Source organism: Schistocerca gregaria, chromosome 4 (assembly GCF_023897955.1).
Source record: "Schistocerca gregaria isolate iqSchGreg1 chromosome 4, iqSchGreg1.2, whole genome shotgun sequence".
Lineage (NCBI taxonomy): Eukaryota > Metazoa > Arthropoda > Insecta > Orthoptera > Acrididae > Schistocerca > Schistocerca gregaria.
The window spans coordinates 360,518,965-360,544,655 of record NC_064923.1 but is presented as its reverse complement, the minus strand read 5'-3'; the positions used below and the strand labels follow the sequence as shown (position 1 = coordinate 360,544,655).

Sequence of the window (25,691 nt, the reverse complement as noted above, 5' to 3'; positions counted from 1 at the left end):
GTGGTGTAATGGTCAGTATATCTGCCAAGTAACCAAGAAGACCCGGGTTCAAGTATTAACTGCAGCACGAATTTTAATTCACTTCTTCCAACGTTATCGTAAAAAAATGGTGCACCTTATTAGAGTTCTCCAGATCAGTCAATATTTAGAATTGCAACAGTGCATACCGAGTACGTGATATGATTACATTTTCAGATCAACAGCACGGGCGGTTGAGATACCAGGCAGGGAACCCATACTGCAACAGGCGCTAACGATGGCATCCATTCGATCGCACAGATGGCGAATACTGTCCTAGGATACGTTATGAGACGCCTGCTGCAGCTGTTCTCGTCATTCTGTAAGATTCGTTGGATGACGAGTCGCACGAATCACTTCTACTCTCGTCATATCTCACACGCGCTCGACTGAAGACGACTCCGGAGATCATGGTGGCCGGGCAAGGTGCTACATGTCTTGCAGAGCACGCTGAGTTTCACGAACACTGCTCGGGAGAACATTATCCTGTTGGAATAACGCATCACCTTCCTGTTGCAAGAACGGCAAAAGAACGGGTCTAACAACCGAGCGCTGGTTAGCGCCCCCTCCAGCAGCTCCAAAGGTGAAGGAGAGTTGTAGCTTATCGCACGCCAAATCATAAGGTCTGGCGTGGGGCCACTGTATCTGGGACGATTGGACTTTACGCGACAGCGCTCATCACAGCTACGTCGTACGTTCAAACGACCATCAGTAGCGTGCAGGCAGAGTCTGATTCATCACTGAAGACCACGGCCAATTTTTCCATCTTTCACATTATCCTGTGACGGTATCTGTCGAGCCGTGCACATCGATGCTGTGGCAAGAGTGGAAGACGGGCTAGAGGTCTGCGTGCGTGTGGCCCCACCCCTAATAACCAGGACAACAGTTCGTATTGACACGTCTGGCTATTGACCCGTCTGGCCCTCTTACCTGTACCGTGGTGGCTGTACGACCTGTTACTGCTGCCTTTACAGTACCACGATCCTGGCGGGTGTCTGTGCTGCGTGGACATCCAGAACCACGTCTATAGGTGTAATAATGTGCACGTGACCAGTGATACCAGCATCGTTGCACAAATAACGCAGAACGTCCAACTTGTGTGACAATTTTCCGAAATGTAAAAGTACCATCCCACCACTCGAAGACCACAATTTGACCCCTTTCATAATCGCTCAGTTGGCTGTAGGAAGCACGAGTGGGTCTCCGTGGCATGGCAGCCTGCTTGCTTGACACGTTTGCACCACAATGAGCTTTCTGGATGTGAGCAGTCCCTGTTAAGGAATAAATACACAGGACACTCTGGTAGTTATGGCACCACGCTACCTGTTGGCGGACGAGACGGAAACCATCTACACTACTGGCCATTAAAATTGCTACACCAAGAAGAAATGCAGATTATAAACGGATATTCTTTGGAAAAATATATTATACTAGAACTGACATGTAATAACATTTTCACGCAATTTGGGTGCATAGATCCTGAGAAATCAGTACCCAGGACAACCACCCCTGGCCGTAATAACGGCCTTCATACGCCTGGGCATTGAGTCAAACAGAGCTTGGATGGCGTGTACAGGTATAGCTGCCCATGCAGCTTCAACACGATACCCCAGTTCATCAAGACTAGTGACTGGCGTATTGTGACGAGCCAGTTGCTCGGCCACCATTGACCAGACTTTTCAATTGGTGAGAGGTCTGGTGAATGTGCTGGCCAGGGCAGCAGTCGAACATTTTCTGTATCCAGAAACGCCCTTACAGGACGTGCAACATGCGGTCGTGCATTATCCTGCTGAAATGTAGTGTTTCGCAGGGATCGAATCAAGGGTAGAGCCACGGGTCGTAACGCATCTGATATGTAACGTCCACTGTTCAAAGTGCCGTCAATGCCGTCAATGACCGAGACGTGTAACCAATGGCACCCCATACCATCACGCAGGGTGATACGCCAGTATGGCGATCCAATGTGCGTTCACCACGATGTCGCCAAACACGGATGCGACCATCACGATGCTGTAAACAGAACCGGGATCCATCCGAGAAAATGACGTTTTGACATTCGTGCACCAAGGTTCGTCGTTGAGTACACCATCGAAGGCGCTCCTGTCTGTGATGCAGCGTCAAGGGGAATCGCACCCATGGTCTCCGAGCTGATAGTCCATGCTGCTCCAAACATCGTCGAACTGTTCGTGCAGATAGTTGTTGTCTTGAAAACGTCACCATGTGTTGATTCAGGGATCGAGACGTGGCTCCACGATCCGTTACACCCATGCAGATAAGATGCCTCTCATCTCGACTGCTAGTGATACGAGGCCGTTCTGATCCATCACGGCGTTCCGTTTTACCCTCCTGACCTCACCGATTCCATATTCTGCTAACAGTCATTGCATCTCGACGAACGCGAGCAGCAATGTCGCGATACCATAAACCGCAATCGCAATAGGCTACAATCTGACCTTTATTAAAGTCTGAAACGGGATGGTACGCATTTCTCCTCCTTACACGAGGCATCACAACAACGTTTCAGCAGGCAACGCCGGTCAACTGCTGTCTTTTTTATGGGAAATCGGTTGGAAACTTTCCACATGTTAGCATGTTGCAGGTGTCGCCACCGGCGCCAGCCTTGTGTGAATGCTCTGAATAGCTAGTCATTTTCATATCACATCATCTTCTTCCTGTCGGTTAAATTTCGCGTCTGTAGCACGTCTACGTCGTGGTGTAGCAATTTTAATGGCCAGGAGTGCACTATCCCCCTTGTCGCATATGCCGTCATCGGATAAAAATCGGTGTATTAAATGTTTTCACTTAGTGTATTGTGAAATGCGGCATCTGATAGTCATAGGCCAAATTTCGCGCAAGAATGGTTCTGTCATTCGTCAATTAACAATGATCCGCTTTTTATTCTCTTGTTATCTGTACTGTGTTACATATGTCGTCGATGGTGTCTTACGGCTCTGATGCTGGTGACACTGATATTCTCAAGGACGATAAGGGAATCTCGGGCAGCCGAAGACGACGTTATTAGTGACGAACCACTAATTCGGGTAGCACACTTCGCCTTAATCGATAGTGAATATCAGAAAAAACCGAAATCGGTATGGTCACACGGGAATCCAAACTTTACTTCCTTCCGAATTGAAGTCTGTTATGTTTACGACTGTAACATTCTAAGTGTGTTACTTGCAGTAATCAGCGCATTTCATAAGAAACCCACATCTAGTTTACAAGTCCACGCGCCGATGAGCATAATGGCACCTCGCGACGCTTCCGCGTCGCCGTGACAACACGCTGGAAGCTAATCAGGCCGCCGCAGACACAAAGGGGCAGCGAAATTCGCTTTCGCCGCGCCTCTTTAGCGGTCGCTGGCGCAACACACTACGCACGCGGCTGTCATCTGCCGCCATTTAGGCGCGCGCCTGCTCCGAGGCGCCGCCTTCCGCTTCCGGTACCTGCGCCACCTACCCCATTGTCGCCTAGCCGAACTACGCCGTCGAGTGTGCATGTAGGTGCCGCATTTTTGTGCATACTGCCATGTACTACGTGCTGGGATGACACTGATCTCGCACTGGCTCCCGACTATTGTGTATCACGAAACGGTACCATTATCGATGCCCTTACTATACATCGATTATAGCAGCACATTCCTGCTACTTGCGATGTCACTGATGTACAAGAAGCTTTTGGACGTCAACGTTTCTCGCCAGTGATTGGGAACTCCCAAGTACAATGCGCGTGCTTTCGAAGCGTTGGAGTGATTCAGTCGGTGGCTAGTACACTCATGCTCATAAATTAAGGATAATTGCAGAATGTGGTGCCACAAAACGTAGCACTACACAAAACTGGCGCTAGTAGCATAGACACATAGCGAACACACACGACACAAGTCCACGGTATTGGTGATAAGTTGAGAAAACCGTCCCGAAACACATGTGCTACAAAACACCACTGTTTCCTACGCATGTACCCCGACACCAATATGGGATATGATCATCAAGCACACGTACACATGCCGCACAACGGGTTGGCATACTCTGGATCAGGTGGTCGAGCAGCTGCTGGAGTACAGCCTCCCATTCTTGCACCAGTGCCTGTAGGAGTTCATGAAGTGTCGTAGGGATTTGAAGACGTGCACCGATACGTCGACCGAGAACATCCCAGACGTGTTCGATGGTGTTTAGGTCTGGAGAACAGGCAGGCCACTCCATTCTCCTGATATCTTCTGTTTCAAGGCAATCCTCCGTGATGGCAGCTCGGTGGGGCCGTGCGTTATCATCCATAAGGAGGAAGGTGTTACCCACTGCACCCCTGAAAAGGCGGACATACTGGTGCAAAATGACGTCCCGATACACCTGACGTGTTACAGCTCCTCTATCAAAGACATGCAGGGGTGTTCGTGCACCAGTCATAATCCCACCCAACACCATCTAACCACGACCTCGATACAGGTCCTTTTCAAGGACATTAAGGGGTTGGTATCTGGTTCCTGGTTCAAGCCAGATGAAAACCCGGCGACAATCACTTTTCAGACTGTACCTGGACTCGTCCGTGAACATAAACTGCGACCACTGTCCAATGACGTACTGTGTTCTTGACAGCAGGCTTTACGGGCTCTCTTGTGACCAAGAGTCAGTGGAATGCACCTTGCAGGTCTCCGGGCGAATAAACCATGTCTGTTGAGTCGTCTGTAGACTGTGGGTCTGAGACAACTGTTCCACTGACTGCAGTGAGGTCCCGAGAAAGGCTACCTGCAGTACTCCGTTGCCGTCCGCGGGCACTCATGGTGAGATATCGGTCTTCTTGTGGTGTTGTACAATGTGGACGTCCCGTACTGTAGCTCCTCGCCGCGTTTCCTGTCTGCTGGAATCGTTGCCACAATCTTGAGGTCACACTTTCTGGAACACGGACGGCCCGTGCTACGACCTGCTGTGTTTGACCAGCCTCCAGTCGCCCTAGTATTCTACCCCTCATAACGCCATCAATATGTGTTCTTTGAGCCATTTTCAACACACAGTCACCTCTGAAAGCGTCTGCACACTTACTCGCTGCACAATATTCTAACATGCACCAACACACCTTTGCGTATGTGGACTGCTGCCAGCGCCACCGTGCGACGACCGCAGGTCAAATGCACCACATGGTGATTTAAACCCGCAAACCGCCCACCGGAACGTTGTTTCACCATGTATCAGCTTTATCCTTAATTTATGAGCATGAGTGTAGTTAAAGTAAAGATCTTGCTTCGGCCGGGAAACGTGAACAGACAATTAATTTTGTACAATAAAGAATTTGAAACCTATCAGAATAACTATTTAAGTCATGTTGGTGACTGAAAATTCATCGGGAATACGAGGGCTATTCGGAAAGTAAAGACTGATCGGGTGCGAAATGGAAACCATAGTAAACATCCGATAAAGCTTTGCACAGATGTGTCTCCAGATTGCCCGTCGATCGTATCACGTCACTCTTTTCAGTTCTGAGAGCACAGTGAGCACGTAAAGATGACTAGAAAATAGTACCGCCCCCAAGTATGATGGCCTGCGGAGAGATTTCGCTTGATGTTATGCATCACGTATAACACGAATGTCATGTGTTTCCTTCTTCATGACAACTCTTGGCCGCACCCTGCAAGAGCAACGAAGATGCTCCTGCAGCTTTTTAGATGGGATGTATTTGGTCACTCACAATGCTACCTGTAATTAGCTCCCCTAAATTTCCCCACGACTCACATGAATCGATGGCTATAGAGACAACATTTAGGGACGGATAACGAGAGGTAGACCAGCGTAGAGACTTGGCGGAAAGCACAGGTGGTTGGCTTCTATGACGAGGGTATTGGAAAGTTTGTACAACGTTGCGACAGATGTCTAAGTCAGAGTAGCGACAATTTGTATATGGAGAAATAGCTGGAAAGCGTAGCTAACTGTTCTAAATAAAACATTTTTGATTTTCAAAGTGGTTTCCATTTCGCAACCGGTCGGATCTCACTTCCCCAAGAGCCCACGCAATTTTGTAGATCTAATTTTAACAATCGTGTATTTTGAGTAGTATGAAGATTGCAAAGTGTTATGTTTATCGAAGGCGTTTGTATCACATTCAAACTATTTTTCTTGTAGCGACGTCTGTGAATGTTAGATATCAGAAGAAATCTGAAACAATTTCGGGTGAAGTAACTAAATATTTATGGTAGTCTTGACGTGAACTACATGACAGGAACTGACTTTTGTGGGTGAGCAGGATGAGTGTTGTTGGACTGTGAGAGATGGGGCCCATAAATTTGCTCCCTGTGAAATAAAGTTGTGTGCCTTCCACCATTTCATAAAAATCTTTAGATACAGTTGCCCATAAATACAGGTTGGTTTAGTTCAGTTCAATAGCCACCCCCGTATCTTACGTAAGAAACCATTTTCACTTGTCCGATTGTCGTAGACTTGCGTGAGAGAGGGGGTGGGGGAAGGAGGGATGGTTACAAGTCAGTATTCTATCAGGTCAAGAAAGATGTGGCTTCATTAACTTCCTGTCTGATCAGAGTCATTAAGTATTAAATGCGGTCTGATAGTATGACACTTTCTCGAAGAACATTTAAACGAGAATCATAAAATAATTAGATAATACATACAGACGCTATGTGTATATAAGTTCTAGAAATCCTCATTGCTAGAAGCAGGCGTTATTATGACAAAAATTTCAGTATTTCGAATTTCTTCGGTGTATCCCTAATCAACAGGATACAACATTGGTATAAAAAGAAGAAAGAAAAATGAACAAACTCTCCTACAGGACACCATGTGACACTAATGACAGAAGCAATTAGCGGACAGGAAACTGGGAGCACGGCAGTTGAAGAATCGCCGCCATTGCTAGTGAGAAACAAAGAACGTTTCTGCAAACAAATCAGAAAAATTGTATTACTCACAACTTAAACCTCTTTAACAGCCTTTACGGCTAAACGTGTGTTCTGTATAGTGTCGTACGGGAAAATATATTTATTTGTCAAAAGTCTGTCTCACTTACTCATTTGTTCAGGAGTCCATTCTGTTCCCGTAACTTTCTGGGAGAGAAAATAATAAGAAGGCTAAATCTTTTCGAAATACATATCTGGTGTTGCAGCAGAGGGTCACTGTAGCTAAGATTTTCTTGTTAATAGAATATAACAGTCTCTGATAACTCTATTCAATGTATATAACTCCGTTACAATTGCTTCCGTGTGAAATATATACGGTGTTCACAAATTAAGTCCCCTAACTGACGATGGAGCCGACAAGAAATATATTTTGTCAGGCAACTAGGTGTTGGAAGCGCATATTAAGTAAGCGCTAATACGATCAAGCTGAAGGAGACAAACAAAAAATATCTTTTTCAAACATTTACCAAAGTTGATAAGAGGTACGTAGCGTTGTGGCGTCCTGATATTCGAATGATAGGACTCCAACGCACTTGGCAGAACCAGTATAAGCAGCATTAATCTGTACTATCGGAAATCGGTGGATCTGCCAGTAAAAACTTATTCATTGGTCCTTATAACATTGAACTTCTACCTCTGGTCTAAAAATGAATACCAAAGTGTATTCTTCTCGTGTGAAGGAACTCGTTGCAAGAATTTCTTGCAAAAAACCAGACGTATACAGGCTACGTCACATACTCTCCATCGAACGCGCTCTGCTACTTCGATACCGATTCTGAAATAATATTAATGGTGTGCATTTTGAAATTTTATTGTAACACAGATCACAACAATATAGGACTCAGTCACACCAATCGCCCCCCTGAGTACTTCGTAGTCCGCTATTGCCTTTCCGACACCCTCTTGCTTAACTAAATATATTTGTTGTTGTCTCCGTCATTATATCTGTCAGTTTGGGCACTGAATTTCGGGAACACCCTTTATAATATAGACAAACACTTATTTCCCACCGTTGCTACAAATCTAATATACCAAAAAACTTCTCTTCTTCCTTTCGCGTCCTATGAATTGATTACTACATAATAATTTGAGCTCCTCTCCTCACGAATATCACAGTATCGTATTTGACGGCTGCAGTGACTATTTCTATTTATACCTTCAGTTTATCCTTGAATGTTACATAATAGGAATATGTCGATATCACACTCCCTGAACATACTTTCACCTGAAATTTTTATTCAGTATTGAGCGGTGAATAAAGGCTTTTATACACTCTAGGGATGTTATAACGTCACACTTGTTGTTGCATACATGTCAGTTTCTAGTACTCTTTGCAAGAATAGGAATCTAATCAGTTTCAACAAATAAAGAAGAATAACAACCAAAGACAAAACGCTCTGCCATGATAAAGTAGATTAAAGAAACAGAGGCGTCTAAACTTTGTTTATACTGCATACAGACATATCATAGGAACACGGCCATCGACCGTGGCACCAAAGTTAAGCAACATCCGCCCCGGCTAGAAGTTGGATGGGTGACCGCATGGAAACACCGCATACCGCTGTCTCAGGGGAACGGCGTTGAATTGAAAAACTTCTCGAAGCCATACGACATTGTATCAGTGCTACTCTTACGCCTAACGTATAGACAATCCTTCTTACAGCTGTGTTGTCTTCAGCCTACACAGCAGGCGAACAAGTGTTTAGTGTCAACTCTCTGCAAAGCGAATGATGGAATGATCCCACTTGTTACGTCCGCCGCCGGTAGCTGAGTGGTCAGCGCGACAGAAGGTAAATTCTAGGGGCCCGGTTCTATTCCTGGCTGGGTGAGAGGTTTTCTCTGCTCAGGGACTGGACGTTGTGTTGTCGTGATCATCACCATTTCATCTCCATCGACGCGCAAGTCGCCGAAGTGGCGTCAAATCGAAAGGCTCGCATCCGGTGAACGGTCAACCAGACGGGAGGCCCTAGTCACACAACGTTTACAGTTACCGCTTGTTGCCACTGTTTGTCATCTGCAGGTTGAATCTAAGAATGATTTCGTACCCCTTGGATCAGGTTAGACATTCCGTCTTCCTTTTTTTCCGAATTGAGTTATGGTAAAAATATGAGCCCGGCAAGGAGTCACAGTATCACCTAATCTACTCTCAGAAGTTCTAGAGAAGGAAGGAAACTAGGAAGGTGTGATAATGGAACGTACCCGAGTCACCATCGTTTCTCTGATGCCCTGTTCCTGTTTGCCTCTAGTGCAAATAAACGTAAATGAAGAATACGGGGCCAGCCGCGGTGGTCTCGAGGTTCTAGGCGCTTCCGTCCGGAACCGTGCGACTGCTACGGTCGAGGGTTCGAATCCTGCCTCGGGCAGGATGTCCTTAGGTTAGTTAGGTTTAGGTAGTTCTAAGTTCTAGGGGACTAATGACCACAGCAGTTGAGTCCCATAGTGCTCAGAGCCATTTTTTTGAAACAATACGGAGAACCAGTTCGAAAATAGACACAACAGTCAGTTAACAATAAAGTTAAAACGGCATCTAAGCAATGTATCGGAGAGAAAATAGCAACACCACAAATTAACAGTGAAGTAGTAGAGCCAAGTGACATGTTCGTTTTTAAGGCAGTAGAAGGCTGTTCTTACGGAGAGCAAATGAAATAAACAGACGTGGCAAAATGTCCGACGAACTTTTGTTAAACAGAATATAGTCTTCGATATCATGCTAATGGTAGTCCATATTTGAGAACAAAAAATTAAAAGTTTTTATTGGTGTTCAGGATATTATTCTAGGACAAAATACTAGATTTATTATTCAAGAAAATAGTGGTGCATCTAAGAAATGCCCAATCAGAACTCAAACACGTTTCTTGTCGTACTAATAATATTTTTTCAAGGATTCCTTTGATGACTTTCATGTATAAATCGATAGCAGAAATGCATAAATATATTTAGTATGTACCAAAAAAATGCCATTTTCTTAATCTGAAAAAATTGTGCTATGTCTTTATGAAACTGCAGTTCACTTTTGTATGAAACAGAGGTTTATTTTGCGTTTAGTGCCCCGCACAAAATGTAAAACTATGATATTAAGGCAATTCGCGTCTGAAACAATTGTACTGTATTTTATTCGTCATCTAACGTAGATTGCTTGCTATGTGATAACCTTGCCATTGACGATAGCACAAGCTTTGGAGCTATGGGCCGTTTCACTATTTGAACTTCGTCAGCTTTCCCGCCATTCCTTGTTTTTTACTTCACTCTCTTCTTCCTGTTGCCGTAGCCGAATAGTGACATTGAGCTTAAAAAATAAATAAAATAAATAAAAAAAGGAGAGAGAGAGAGAGAGAGAGAGAGAGAGAGAGAGAGAGAGAGAGAGAGAATTGCGTTGTTGTGAGGAAGTAATCAATCACTTGTTCGTTCGATAGTGTACGGTGTATTAGCATGTTACAGCATATTACAAGTACAGTCTACTTGATAATTACAAAATCAAGTTCAAATCGCCTTAATAGGGTATAGAAGAAGATCCACTATCCACTACCAGTCGCAACTGAAGATGATTTATTTGAGCACTCAAAAGACAAACGGCAGAATGAAGTAGAAGACAGATGTATTAGTTAAATAGAGACGAAAATATCAGTGTAATATAGGAAAATGCGGAGAACCGCATAAAAGCAGACAAAAGACTGGTGGCTTAAAAAAATATTTAATCATTAATACTGTTTGAAGAACGACGTTGTTTCACAAGATTATTTGTTCAAATGAGTGTTTTATCAACCACTACTCCTTAGTTTTGAGTCTTCACTGATTCTCAAGTGCAAGTGAAAATGCAGCCTTACTGTTCGTCTAAAACGGAACTAAGACTTGGGCTGCATATAATAATAGTGTGTGGAAGATACGTAGAAGTCAACTGTACTTTTACGAGCAAAACTTCCAGTTACTTGGTGACAAAATATTTCTGCCTCTGGCGCCAGAAACGAAGCGACGCATGCTTTCTACAGAACAGGAGACGAACACAGAGGAATCTCCCGTGTATCATCTAGATACGAGCGAAACCGTTTGCGGTAGCGGCGCTTTCCCGCTACGTTGGCGGAAAGATGAGAGGGGCAGATGCGGGGAAAAGGCAGCCCGCTTTGCCGCCAGCCCCCGCCACACCCCGCCCTTGACCGTGAGCTTCGCGCCGGCAGCCGCCGCGGCGCCCACCCTGGGCGCAGACCGGTCCAGCGGACTTTCTCCAGCCGGGGTGCAAGCCACTTTCTCCAGCCGCCGCGTACGCCCGCCTATAAGGCCTGGGAGGCGGAGAAAGCAGAGGCGCCAAGTGCGGCGGGTGTCGTGGGCGCTGCGGGAGCAGCCAGCGGCCGTAACTCTTGCAGCCCGACACAGGAGGGCCGCGGGCGGCTCCTAGTGCGGTGGCGAAACCGCTGCGGATCTTACTGCCACAGCTCGCTTCACATTCCTGATGACACATAATATTTAGTGGTGCAGGTCTTGACAGCAGGCAAAGAGACTCGAAGGGAGTCTTACGAGGACCGTTCAATAAGTAACGCTACTTTTTTTTTTTTTCCTCAGAGCAGGTTGATTTTATTCACGATTCCAAGGCACCATATTATTTCCCACTCTACAAAACCCTATTTTTCAACATGATCTCCGTTCAGTGTGATGGCCTTACACCACCTTACTGGGAGGGCCTGTACGCCCGTGTGGTGTCGCTCCACTGGAAGAAAAAAGCGAGTGGCCAAATCATTCGCTCGAATTGTACAGAATGTTTTTAAACCAGTCGTGAAAAATTGTGGCCCAGTGACATGGCGCTTTGTCCTCCATAAAAATTACGTCGTTGTGTGGGAACATATATCCATGAATTGGTGCAACTGGTCCCCAAGTAACTTAACATAAAGATTTCCAGTCGATGATTAGTTCACTAGGGGCAGAGAACGCAAACCATTTGATGTAAAGACAGCCCACACCATTAAGGAGCCACTTCCACATTGCGTAGTGCTTTGTCGACAACTTGCGACCGAGGCTTCGTGGGGTATCCACCACAGTAAAACCCTACGATCAGCTTCTACTGAAATCGGGACTCATCCGACCAGACCACGACTTTCCAGGGGTCTAGGGTCCAACCGACGTGGTCACGAGCCCAAGAGAGACGGTGGAGACACTGCAAACGAGGTCGTGTTCTCAGCAAAGTCACTCGCATCGGTCGTCTGCGGCCACAGCCCATTAACGCCACATTTCGCAGCGCTGTCCTAACGGATACGTTCACCGTACTTTCCACGTCGATTTCTGCCGTTATCTCAAGCAGTGTTGTTGTCTGTGAGCACTGACAACTCTACACAAACGCCACTACTCTCGGTCGTTAAGTGAAGACCGTCGGCTACTGTGTTGTCCGTGGTGAGAATTGATGCCTGAAATTTTGTATTCTCGGCACACTCTTGACATTGTGGATCTCGGATTACTGAATTCATAACGACTTCCGAAACGGAATGTCCCATACAACTAGCTCGAAGAAGCCCTCCGCGTCCAAAGTTTGTTAATTCTCATCGTGTACTCGCAATCATGCCGGAAACCTTTTCACGTGAATCCCGTGAATACAAATGACAGCGCCACCAATACACTGCCCTTTTATATCTTGTGTACGCAATACTATCGCCATCTTTATATATGCGTTGTCATCCCACGACTTTTGTCACCTCAGTCTATATGAACTAACGTGAAGGCAAGGAATTAGTGTGGCATTCGTGTCTTTGCGACCTGACTGAGGCAAATGTAGAAACGTGAACTACGGCGACATTATTACTAAATGGGACCAAACAAGACCAAAGTGCTGTCGTTCTTTTCTTGGCTGCCTATGGACAAAAACCGGTAGACATACATCGGAGAACGGAGAATGTGTATGGGGCAGCATGGCTGTCGCCTATCTTCGTTGTGGAACAGTGGGCCAAGGCATGCTGCTGCTTCATGATAACGCACGTCCCAGTGTCGTAAATATCGTAACGCAGAAGTTACGCCAACTCAAGCGGGAGACACCCTCGAGCATTCGCGCAATAGTCATGAGCTCTTCCCAGGCGATTATCACGCCTTCGGTCCCGTAAAAATGCGGTTCTTGTCGGACGGGGATGTGCGGCAGGCAGTTGCAGAATTCTTCACGCAGCAGTACACGGTGTTTTACGAAACGTATACTCATATCTTCAATCTGGCGCATTGGTGGATGATTAATTCAGTGCTCACGGTGACTTTGCCTGGTTGGCATATCGATTCTGAACTGTACGGCGTTCGATCGGATACTTTTTTTCCATCCCCTCTTGTATAAGCTGTACAAAGGCCTTGCGCAGTGGATGCACCGGTTCCCGTCAGATCGCCCAAGTTAAGCGCTGTCGGGCGTGGCCGGTATTTGGATGGGTGACCATCCGGGCCGCCATGCGCTGTTGCCATTTTTCGGGGTGCACTCAGCTTCGTGACGCCAATTGAGGAGCTACTCGACCGAATAGTAGCGGCTCCGGTCAAAGAAAACCATCGTAACGAGCGGGAGAGCGGTGTGCTGACCATACGCCCCTCTTATCCGGAACCTCAGCTGCGGATGGTCCCAGTGGGCCACTTGTGGCCTGTAGACGGAGTTCAGTGCAGCTTATATAAGCTATATCTGCCAGTTTTAAGTTGCACAGTTTATTGCCAGTGAGTGTTAATGTGACTGCTTCTTTTCTCACTACTTAAGACCAGACTGAGTTATAAAGTTTATTATTGGGTCATGAACATCCATAAAACAAGGCGTAGCTTCAATAATTCTGGACTTAATCTATCTTCCCATTTTTGTAGACCAGTTATTAATGCAGTAGGCTACTTACAAAGCAAACACGCCAAGCATATATTCAGGAGAAATGAGGTCATTTTGATCAGAATGCAGGAGAAAACATACACGCCTCAACTGCTACACGTGCACAGCGAATCGCTATTGACGACCCTTTTACTGACACTGATTCGACATCAGTGACAAGCAATGGTACAAACCGATAATAACTGGCGTCACAGTAGTATAAAAATAATATTTCAGAACACGGTTAGCTGTCATTTGACTCAATCTTGTAAACAGTGCTTAGAGCATCTGCGGTTTTTGTACTTTAGTGAAAGAAATTACAGGTGGAGGGAGTAATTTTAGTTTAAATATACTATCTTACATTAAGAATAGTATCCAAAATCCAGATATGTAGGCCATTGCAGCGAGGCATCAATTACAGCATCTAACTCAAGCTTCTTCCTGAGAGGGGGTTGTCATCTGCCAATCGAGTAACTGATTATTATTTATGAAACATTCAGTGTTTGTGTGGAACGCATAAGATCTACTTTATAATTCACAACGCTGATCTGTAGTATCACCTGAAATATTCTTGGTCAGCAGCATTTCCTATCCGATCAATAAACTTCCTCCTCGATAACAGTACATCCATTGCCACTCACTTTTATAGAAGGCATCGAAGGAGGAATAAAAACCACTAACATACAGAAATAAATAGCATGTTAAGGACATTTGATAATGACAAGCTTTTATCTCGTAAACCATCCTAAATAGAGCATACATCTATTGGTATTTGGTACTGACCGCTACAACCATGACACTCGGTAGAATACGAAGAAAAGAAAATTATATGTTTGTAGATTTGTTACCACAAGGTGTTTCTCTTTCTTTCTTCAACAGAATGGACATTGTAGAAAATAAATGTTTTAACTTTTCCATTTGGGACGAACCTCGACATTCGTCATACAGTGACGCGTTGTTTATGGTTTTTTGGTTTTCCTCTCCTGGGGACAGAAAAATAGCTTATTTTTTCCAAGGCTGTTTAGCTTGGGAAATTTTTCCTCCGAAGTCCCTTTAATTGGTTCAAAAATGGTTCAAATGGCTCTGAGCACTATGGGACTCAACTACTGTGGTCATTAGTCCCCTAGAACTTAGAACTACTTAAACCTAACTAACCTAAGGACATCACACACATCCATGCCCGAGGCAGGATTCGAACCTGCCACCGTAGCAGTCGCGCGGTTCCGGACTGCGCGCCTAGAACCGCGGCCGGCCCTTTAATTGGTACTGGGTCTTTAATACTTCTAATTATAATTGCTGTAAACATGGACTCTTTTTCCAGTTGAAGAAGTAGGGCATCAGTGATGATGAATGTTGTAAATGTAGGCCAAGGTAGGACTTATTAGTCTGCAGTGGCTTGAGCAAACCTGGTGACATGGAAGACTTGTCTGCAACGAATAACCGTACCATTCTGGTTGCTGAACACTGGACTCATGAAGTGTAAAATTCTCTGTAATCAGTATTAGATTGTAGTTTTTATTGCATTTTATTTTAATGCTCTTTGAACTCGGATAAATAAATAAATCAGCATTAGTGTTGTTGTCCTGCTGTTTGTATGCTGCGCCTCTATTTTTGCTAACTAGAAGTAACACAGAAGAGTAGTGGACTCGAGAATGATGTTACAACTGTTCTGCTGCAGTCGCACCGCGACTTGCGTGCACCTTGGCCAAGATTTCTTTACACATGCGAAGATAAGTGCCGTTACAGATTTGTGGAAATATGGCTTCGTTTCCTTTAAACTTTCTAAGCAGATGTACAGACGGAAAAAGAGGAATTGAAAGTACGACTTGCAAATGAGAGAAATCTGCCTCGCAGCGTAACTGGGATGTAATGAAGTGTACTTACCTGCGCTGGAGGTCAATTAGGACTCGCCGTAGTAGAGAGCACATAAATTCTTTGCTTCACCGACCTTCCTCTCACAGCAGCAAAAACAATCTAGAACTAAAGTGGTAAATCGTTTTCGCCGGTTCTCATAATACTGCAGCACATAAAATTTATGCCTGCTTCATTCTTTTCTAGGAAAACGCAAAGTAAAACCTCCGTCCGTCTTAAATATTTCCTACTGTCTTCCCAAACCACGTCAGTCATAAGATGAATCATGTTTTAAAATGCCTAGGTGTAAATTCTTGAATGTTCTCTTGCAACCCGATGCAAATACTGACGATGTGTTAACTAAGGAACAAATACTATTTGCTTTTCGAACACAAGTTTGTAGCCAAATAAAATTACAGGAGATGTAAATTCGCTAGCAAACCCCTAGACATCGCCCGGCCGCGGTGGTCTCGCGGTTCTAAGCGCGCAGTCCGGAACCATGCAACTGCTACGGTCGCAGGTTCGAATACTGCCTCGGGCATGGATGTGTGTGATGTCTTTAGGTTAGTTGGTTTAAGTAGTTCTAAGTTCTAGGCGACTAATGACCACAGCAGTTGAGTCCCATAGGGCTCAGAGCCATTTTTTGAACCCCTAGACATTAAGGGTCGCTGAAGCTACATTTCGTGAAAATTCTTGGGGATTTCGAAGTGATCTGTCTTAAAGTTAGCGTGGGATCAGTCTGACTACTCTCTCCTAGTATTTACAGTTACTGAGTAACATTCTTCGTACTTGGTGTACAGGGATCTATCGTAACGTAAGCCAATGTTTTCTTCGATGTCTGTTCTCTTCAATTTGTCTGTTTAGAGCTCGTGCAGACTAGGAAGAACGGTAATACTGTCTGTTTTCTATGCTTTTCGTAATGTCTCCTAATCATGTTATTTGAAGGACTTTATTCTATATATGTTGTACTTCGCCTTAAAGAGAACCTCACTGCAAAATTCCCGTTGAGCCGCATAGCATTACAGTTTCGAAGCCTTTATCATGCACCTGCGTTTCTTTTACAGACTGGCTACCTCAGATTCTCTTGGATACATTTGCCACGTTAGTTTTACAGATGTACTTGGTGTTTAAAGCAAAGCATGTCCTCTTGCTGCACACAGCGGAATTCATATAAGGTTCGACAAGCTAGTAATTGCCTGTCCCCCCCCTGTTCGTGATGCTCACAGCAACAGGATTTTCCCAGGTGGTTTGGTCATGCGAGTTCTCGGATCAGCATTCACAGAGGCTGTATTATAGTCCTTAGTAATGTAAACAAATATTCGACGGAGGTCATGACCTGCTTGCAAGTGCATTAGGGTCTTTGTTGCTGGAAACCCGACCTTCTGGGAAATTTCTTTCGTAGTATTACTTAAGAAATAATTACGGTTTATAGCTGAAAATAACTGGATGGTGCATTACCGCAGGGGGTGAATTTCTTTTATAGTATTACTTAAGAAATAATTACGGGATATAGCCGACAACAACTGGACGGTTCATTACCGCAGAGTATTCCTGCTTACAATAAGTGCAAGTAAATGTGGTGTGTTGGAACGAGACTGGATCCAAGCAATCCGACTATCGTGGGGAGTGTACTCATAATTAGCTCTCCCAGATGCCTCTCCACTTTCCAGTTGCTCTCCTCTTACCCATCTATCACCACAGAAGCCCACATACGAAAATACTTGCAGTTTAGTTCATGAGTCTTGAGCTCTTACCTCAGTTGGGAAATTACAGCCTGAGATGGTTTCCCGGTCCCGCAAACAGTTTTAACATGCTTCATATGATCCACATAATTGTAATCCCCCGTCACTAAAATATTTCCTCTGCTTATTCCTTCTTAATCGCTTGAAGAGAGCAACTATTCGCGTTATAACTTCTTAACTGCTTGTTACGAGTAACAGGCAACTGTTTGGCTTTCTCATCTTTCCTTTGACAAAGTTTGTAAGAAATGGATATCCATCAAAATGACACATATTGTTTTAAGAAACGTGTGCAAGAAATAAGTAGTTCGTTTTGCCATTTCACTTGGAATTTCGAGAACAGGCTGAGCGCCCAAACTTGTGTTATTGTCAGTGTTACACTAGTAATTTATCGCCTTCTCCTGACTAAAGGTGTCCACTTCTGGTGTTACAGGTTGTTCTCGTGGCACTACTGGTGCAGGTAGCGCTGACGAGGGCGCGAGCCATCGGCGGATCAGCCAATACGTAAGTACGGCGCTGACTGCTGACTGCTGACTGGGGACGACGCAAGACTGCAGCAGGACGCACGTGGACCGAAACTCTGGTGACACTGACTCTGATTATCCATTTCTGATGCTCTTAACTGACCCAATAAACGCTGTCTACAAGGGAAATTCTCTCAGAGACTCCAGTGTTGTGAAAACTATCCCTGTAATCGGGAGCAAACTAACATTTTTCTCCACGATATACGACGGGGCGTTCTGGCAGTGATGCAGTACATCTTTTTACCTTGGCCAACTTTAGTTTCTTGGCCAATTCTGGTTTTAAAAATTGTAATCTTGTTTACGATATCCTTAAATATTCCCCAATCATCTTTTATATTTCCCATAACTCCAGCTAGATGGCAGCGCTATGACAAGTCTTCAAATCGGCGCCTGTAGCTCAGGTGCATTCCAAGCAAAGAGCAGCTGTTCAACTTATTTTGGCGGAAAAACAGGACCATCACGAATACCCACAGGCATTTACAGAATGTCTACGTATACTGAACACTGGATAAAAGTACGACAAGTTGTTAGGAGACTCGTGCGTCGTCAACAGAATAAAGATTAAAAAATCTGGCTGGTCTCCCTCGCGCAGGCTGGCCGCACACAGCTGTGACTCCTGCACTGTTGCAAAGTGCAGGCTCTCTCATGCAAAGTGATTGACGAACAACAATCAAGCAGCGCGGTGCTTGGCGTAACGTCTATGTTGGTGGTGGTCGCACACCTGTCCACGAGTTAGTGCATTCGAAGGTTTGTACCGGTTGGGCTCTAGCGTTCCTGAAAGCCTAACCGAGGAGCCTAAAGAAGAAAGATGGAACATCTGTGCCCAACTGCTTGCCCGTTAACTGGCTGAAGGTGAGGACTTTCTGCCGAACATTGATACAGGGAATGAAACACGAATTCAGCACTTTGAGTCTGAAACAAAATTACAAACAATGGAGCGCACACCTCGCAACGCCTCCTTGGATGAATAAATTCGAAAAGACATCCTCAGCTGGTAAAATCATGACTACTAAACTCTGGAAATCAGGAGGGGTTGCTCTGTTCAGTGCCATTTCTCATGGTCAACGGATCAATTCCAAAGTCTATTATGTGGTTCTTAAGAAACGGAAGATAGGATCATAGCGTTTTCGTGACCACAGAAACGTGAACGCACTTCTATTTCTACCCGCCCGATAACTCAAGGCCACACAAAGAGATCACAAAACTTCAGCAGACTGTTTTTCCTCATCTGCCTTAGAGCCCAGATCTCGTACCTTCTGTTTTCCACCTCTTGGACCCCACTAAAGTCTGGATCCTGTGGGAAGCACAAGCAATGATAGGGACGTTATTGACGTAACAAGAAGTTGGCTGAGACGCACACCATTGCGGTGGTACAGTGACGTCATACAGGATCTCATATTAAGGTGTTATAAGGCCACGGAAATGCAGATACATTAGGTCAAAAGATACAGATTTGTATCCAAAGAATTGGGTACCAACATCGTGTATTTAAATCATCAATAAAAGGTTCCTTCTTTGAGAAAAAAATATTGCATTTCTTATCTAACGAACCTCGTAGTTTGCAACATCACAATATTTGTTTAAGACATGCAAGCGTAATACACACAAGACGTGTCGAAACAATCGTTCGTTTGACACTAAAATACACAAGACATCTTGTAAGCGGGAATGTTTCCACTTGTAAAGTGTCATCTCTGACTAATTAGGAACACAAAAACGCCCCCTTCAGTATCTTCTACTGCGTAATCCACAGCGAAGGTACATACCATACCGGTCATCGCAGCCTGTGTAGAAAAAAGTAATTGTATATATCTCAGCTGCATACGTCGAATAGTATTAAATGAAAAAAAAAGATATAGAAAACTCTCAGTCCTTTACTTTATCGAACGACATCTACTGACTCTAGAACAGTTCGTTCACAGACTGTCTCGAACTATAGCTAAGTTTCCCACTAAACATGGATTTTATTTACATGTTTCACCTACGTTCATAGTTACCCCCAATTAAATAAATGATATGAATGTCATTTTATATTTTTTGTTGAACCATCGAATAATTCATAATGCACTCTAAGTACTACAATAAACCATTACGCAGGCTCTGGACTAACCGTTCATCTCTTACCCTGTTCATTTTCTATTTCAGAAATAAATGTAATAGAATTTGCTTTCTTAGTTAAATATTGTTAATGATGTTCATTGTATTGCTTTACAAAAAATTTTGTTGACAACAATTACGACAGTTATACCTACGTTGATCAAAATCATATCACATTCTTTAACAGAATGTAGAGCATTAGCACATATGTGTTTTCAGTTTCCACATTACAACGAAAGATACTTCACTAAAGTTTTTTCCGTCTCCAGCTGTTATCGATACATAGTTTGTCGTGTCTTCATACTGGAATACTGACTTTCCCTTTACTTGGTTCATTACTGAACGTCCTGGTGGTCAATTTGATTGTTAATCAAAGCTCTCTCTTTTATCCGCAGTGTATTTTGTTTGCTTGTATGACTATGGACTACAATAACGTTTGTGTGTAGAATAAGAATAATAGCGAAAAATTAAAAATGTGAAAATCTGAAATAATTTTTTCTGCTTATATAATCAAAATAGTTTATAGTTGGCACAATTCATGTACTGTACTTTAATTAATTACTAGTCAACGTGAAAGACGATCCGGTGTTGGACAGATTTGTAATCTTCGAGAGCTTGGAGCGCTTCTCTACAGTACTGCGCCTTTTTCAGGTCCTCTGTTGCTATCCAGAGGAGAGGCGACTACGATGGTGGAGGGTCTTTCGGGGGCAGCGGTTTTGGAGGAGGCGGAGGAGGCTACGGAGGTGGAGGTAAGTGCGCTACTGTTGCTTCGACGAATTCTCTAATTACTTGCTTAGTAAACTGAAGCCCAGTTATTGTTAAACCTCCAACAATATCCTGAAATATGTCGTCAAAAGTATCCAAAAACCAATCTCAAATGTAATAACTGTAGATATTTATCAATATTCTTACATATAGTTACGCTCCGGTCGTTTGAAGAATGGATGCCTTCAAGAACAATCGTTCATATCCAGTCGTATTTACACTAAGATCATCAAAATACTTTTCGAAGCCTAGAACAGTCTCTGGACTGCAGCCACATTCCTGGATACTCATTATTTTCATTATATGTTCATCATTGATTCCAGTATTCGTCCTCATTGATAGACAGGAATATCGAAAGGATTTTCGGAGGAAGGCGAGAGCCTAATGTCGAAAATAGAATTTTTGCTCGAAGCTTATTGAAAAGCATGTATGTCTGTCTCATATTTCACATGTGTATTTGCCTAATGAAATATATTGCACTACCGTCATTCAATGGCCAAGGATAAAGTGCTTTGAGAAACTATGTGGTATACTCTCCACGTCCATTCGATTACAACTAAAACTCAGTAAAATAGAATCGAATGCCCAAAATCAGAGCTGATCAGCCCCAGAATCATCATCACCAAAAGGGTGTGTAAATCAAAGTCCATTGTGTGTACATTATTGGATCACAGAGCAAATTGTCACTCTGTTATCGATAGTAGGGTGCGACTTGCTGGGCCAGTGAAAGACTTGCGATCCATGAAACACATTTGAGATTAGGTGTATATACACTAAAACGAAAGTAGCCACTAGAAAATTACACCATCTAGGAATGACTAACAGATCAAATACAATGATGAAGTTATACTTTACAGACTAACAGCAACATTCCACATTTCATATCAATACATTGATTTAATTAAAAACTTGGATACATAGTATTCATGTCCACAATTATATCTCTTTAATAGTTCGTTATGAAACAACTTTCGGCTTTTTAGATCATCATCAGATAAATTAATACTAAACACATAGTCCACACAACGTCAGCGAGAGTTGATAGCTATACAAAGATTGTTGTAAAAAGGTATGTGACACTTTATGGTTATATCGATACAAAACATAAGCATAATGATAGGCCGAAAGAGTCTCTGAAAAAATAAATCTTATGTTACAATATATTCTAATATTAAAAATATATGCCTGTATAAGCCCAATATGTTTTACAAGTGAGTAATGGTACAGATTACTATGTTATATAGACAAACTGGAGAATTTGATGAACAGGTCGAAACAAAGACGAGGTGTCGAGGGGCGAAAGGCGTCTGTGGAATGTGGGTGTCGATCAGTTGTACCACACTTATTGTCTAATGGAGGGAGAAATAATAACTGGTTGGTGCTACTTAAGTAAGTCTGAGTGATGGAACTGTGTTTGGTGATGAAGAACCAAGTCAGGATTCTTTGATTGGTGTTCATCGATGGCCAGAATTTTCAGTAATGTTAGTTTCTAGCGGTTAGTTCATCTATGGATAGCATATTTAATATCATATGAATGACGTTCATTCAAAGCGTGTTCGGCAAAGGTGGAAATTTTACGTTTTCTGTCTCCAACTCCTTTCATGCCCACTCAGTCTAGTAGTTACAGACCTACCTAATTGGTCTGCATACTATTTCCCACAAAGATTGCTGTAAATTCTATAAATTCCACTCTGTTCCAAGAGTGGAATCTTATCTCTACTGTTGAGCAGAAAGTGGGCAACAGTATTCCTACTGTAAAAATATTTAGTACATTTCCTGGATTTTAGTTTCCTGACGAGTACCTGAGAAGTCCAACTCAGAATAGCATGGGGGCCATTTCTTATCCTTGTAGTTTTGTGCCGTCTAAGTAGGATAAAGAAGAGCTGTTATCCTCTGTCTCTTCTTACTGGTGAGCATGTTGTCAGTTAGGGAAGGACTATGTTGTATGCTATTTCTTTAATTATTTAAAATTCATTTTTAAAATCCCTTCCTCCTCACTCCCCCTCCTTTTCTCGGCCTGTTCATCGCGTTAAGCAGTTTGTCCTTATAACATAGTTGTCTGCCCTATTACTCACTTTTAAAACATATGTCGCTTATACATTCATATACGTTAATATATGAATACACTGTAATATAATATTCATTTGTTCAGAGTCATTTTGGGTATTACATTATGTTCGTATTTTGTATCGATATAGTCATGTCACATATCTTCCTATCACACTCTTTGTACAACTGTGAACTCTCGCTGAAATTGTGTGGACTGTCTGTTTGGTATTAAGTTATCTGACGGTGGACAAAGAAGTCGAAAGCCGGTTCATATGGAGCTTTTAAATATCACTGTGAAACATTAATGCTGTTATTTAAGATTGTAATATATTTTCTTTCTCCCAAGAACCGACGGAATATTCCATCAGCATTGATTTAAATTTCTTTTAACAGGTGCTGACTTAGGTGGCGGTTTCGGCAGCAGTGGTGGAGGTGATGTAGGAGGAGGTTACAGCTATGGAGGTGGAGGTGGCGGTGGAGGTGGCGGCGGCGGTTTCGGCGGTCATTCTGGAGGAGGTGCTGACTTAAGTGGGTCTTATGGGGCACCAGCCGTCGGCGATGTTGGAGGATACGGGGGCGGTGACGTAGGAGGAGGCCAAGCAGGCTACGGTGGTGGTGGAGGCTTCGGAGGTAGTGCAGGAGGAGCAGATCTCGGAGGCGGACATGGAGACTTCGGCGGTGGTGGCGGCTACGGAGGCGGAGGAGCTGGCTATGGAGGCGGCCTTGGCGACTTCGGTGGCGGTGGAGGTGGAGGTGGCGGCTATGGAGGCGGTCACGGAGATTTAGGTGGTGGTGGAGGAGGTGGTTATGGAAGTGGCCATGGAGACTTCGGTGGTGGAGGCGGTGGGTTCGGTGGAGGCGGTGGCGGAGGAGCAGGCTTTGGGGGAGACCATGGAGGCTACGGCGGTGGCGGTGGATTTAGTGGTGGTGACCTTGGTGGAGGTGGAGGATATGGCGGTGGAGATGTAGGAGGTGGTGGCGATCACCATGGACCATCTGCTGGGGGCGGCATCGGCGGAGGTGCGGCGATAGGAGGAGGGTATTCGGCAGGTGGTGCAGAACATGTTCATGAGAAGCCTACACCTCATGGTTACTGGAAGAAGAAGCTTATCTGGAAACCAGACTGGCAGAAAGTGTGGAAGACGGGTAAGAAACAGATATGGAAACCTGCATGGAAGAAGTACTGGAAACCTGTGTGGAAGGAAATTCAAGTACCTGCCTGGAAGGAGATCAAGGTCCCAGACTGGAAGAAGGTATGGAAACCAGTCTGGGTCCCCACACAGGTGCCAGCATGGAAGGAGATCAAAGTTCCAGCCTGGAAGAAAGTATGGAAACCAATTTGGGTACCAACACAGGTGCCAGGATGGAAAGATATTCAAGTTCCTGACTGGAAGAAAGTTTGGAAACCAGTATGGAAGCCGATACAAATACCTGCCTGGAAACACATAAAAGTAGAGGCCTGGAAGAAAGTATGGATCCCTAAGTTGATTAAGGTGTATGTTCCAGGAGAGAAATCTCATGGAACAGATGAACATGGCTGGGAATATACATCCCATGGACTATGGAAGAAGAAGCTTATATGGAAACCAATCTGGGTGAAATACTGGAAACCAGGGAAAAAGCAAGTCTGGCTTCCTTCCAAAAAGCTGGTCTGGAAAGAGGAATGGAAGCAAATTTGGAGAACAGAGAAGAAACAGATCTGGGTGCCGTCAAAGAAGTTGGTTTGGAAGCCCGAATGGATAAAGATATGGAAACCGGGTAAGAAGCAGATATGGGTGCCATCAAAGAAACTCGTTTGGAAGGAGGAATGGAAACAAATATGGCGGCCAGACAAGAAGCAGATCTGGGTCCCATCGAAGAAGCTTGAATGGAAGGAAGCGTGGAAGAAGATCTGGGTCCCAGCGTGGAAGAAAATCTGGGTGCCTGCGTGGAAGAAAGTATGGAAGCCTGTATGGATCCATGAGTGGATTGTACTGCCGGAGCCTCATCCGCCTCATCATGAGGACTGGGATAGAAAGGACAAGGCAGTGACGGGCTCGCAACAGCAGCAGCCGCAGCAAGTGAAACAGCAGAGTCCTCAGCTGACGCAGCGAAAACAGGAAACCAGATCCGGAGGCTTCCAATTCCCTAGGGCGTGACAGTCGATCTAATCAATCTACCAGGAAAATAACAGCTGTCAAGTGTAAGACATTACTGATCCACTGTTCCCCATCCGAGGGAAGAAGAGTTGTAACTACTGTAAAAAGTGATCACCATCTTGTCATTATCGCTGACAGTCGTCTGCCATTGGCCAAGAACCATTTCTCCCTAGTCTGAGCCGAATGCGAAGATGATGTATAGCCGACGAATCGTGTTATGCCCTTGTAATCTGGGAACAGATCTGAGGGTGAAGACATTTCAGTACAATTTTTGTGGTCTGCCATAGGAGAGACACTGGATCAGAAAAGCAAGCACAGTAAAGAGAGGCCGTCGTCGTACCATTCAGCTATATAGCCTTTTATGTATTAATGTACTAATGTACTGAACTTTTGTACAGAAATATTCCAAAGCTACTAGAATATGTTATTTAATATAAACTGCGTGTGTTCACGTGCAGCCAAATAGTGTGATATGGACAAATGAGCACGCGTGCTTTGTATGACTGATTGTTAATATTGATGTTTATATTTGTACATTGTTATGTTGTTGATTTTGTACGTTGTATAATAAACTTGAAAATTATAACTCGTAATATTTTTGTCTTTTTACATATTATACACTTAGTAGGCTTGCTAACAGGTATGTTGCGTTCGCGAATTAGTACTGGCGCCGAAGAATATGGTGGTCCCGAACATAACAGTACTTCAATTTGCTAATTATGTCAGTGATTCCAGTATCATAGAGCCTAGTTTCGATACCATGGTGCAGTGATGACGCCAGAGGTCGGCGAGATGTGTAAGCAACTGATCGGATAG

The 25,691-nt window shown here is 44.1% G+C and overlaps 1 protein-coding gene across 1 annotated transcript in view; it reads left to right on the top strand.

Annotated features, from left to right (window-relative positions):
• LOC126266993 (uncharacterized) overlaps positions 1-25,468 on the top strand; it is a 33,839-nt gene extending 8,371 nt beyond the window's left edge. Inside the window, exons 2-4 of the mRNA XM_049971736.1 lie at positions 17,736-17,806; positions 20,575-20,672; positions 23,131-25,468. Coding sequence (XP_049827693.1) covers positions 17,736-17,806; positions 20,575-20,672; positions 23,131-24,875 — 1,914 coding nt within the window. The 3' untranslated portion in view covers positions 24,876-25,468. The remainder of the gene's footprint in view (positions 1-17,735; positions 17,807-20,574; positions 20,673-23,130) is intronic.
• Positions 25,469-25,691: the final 223 nt, after the last annotated feature.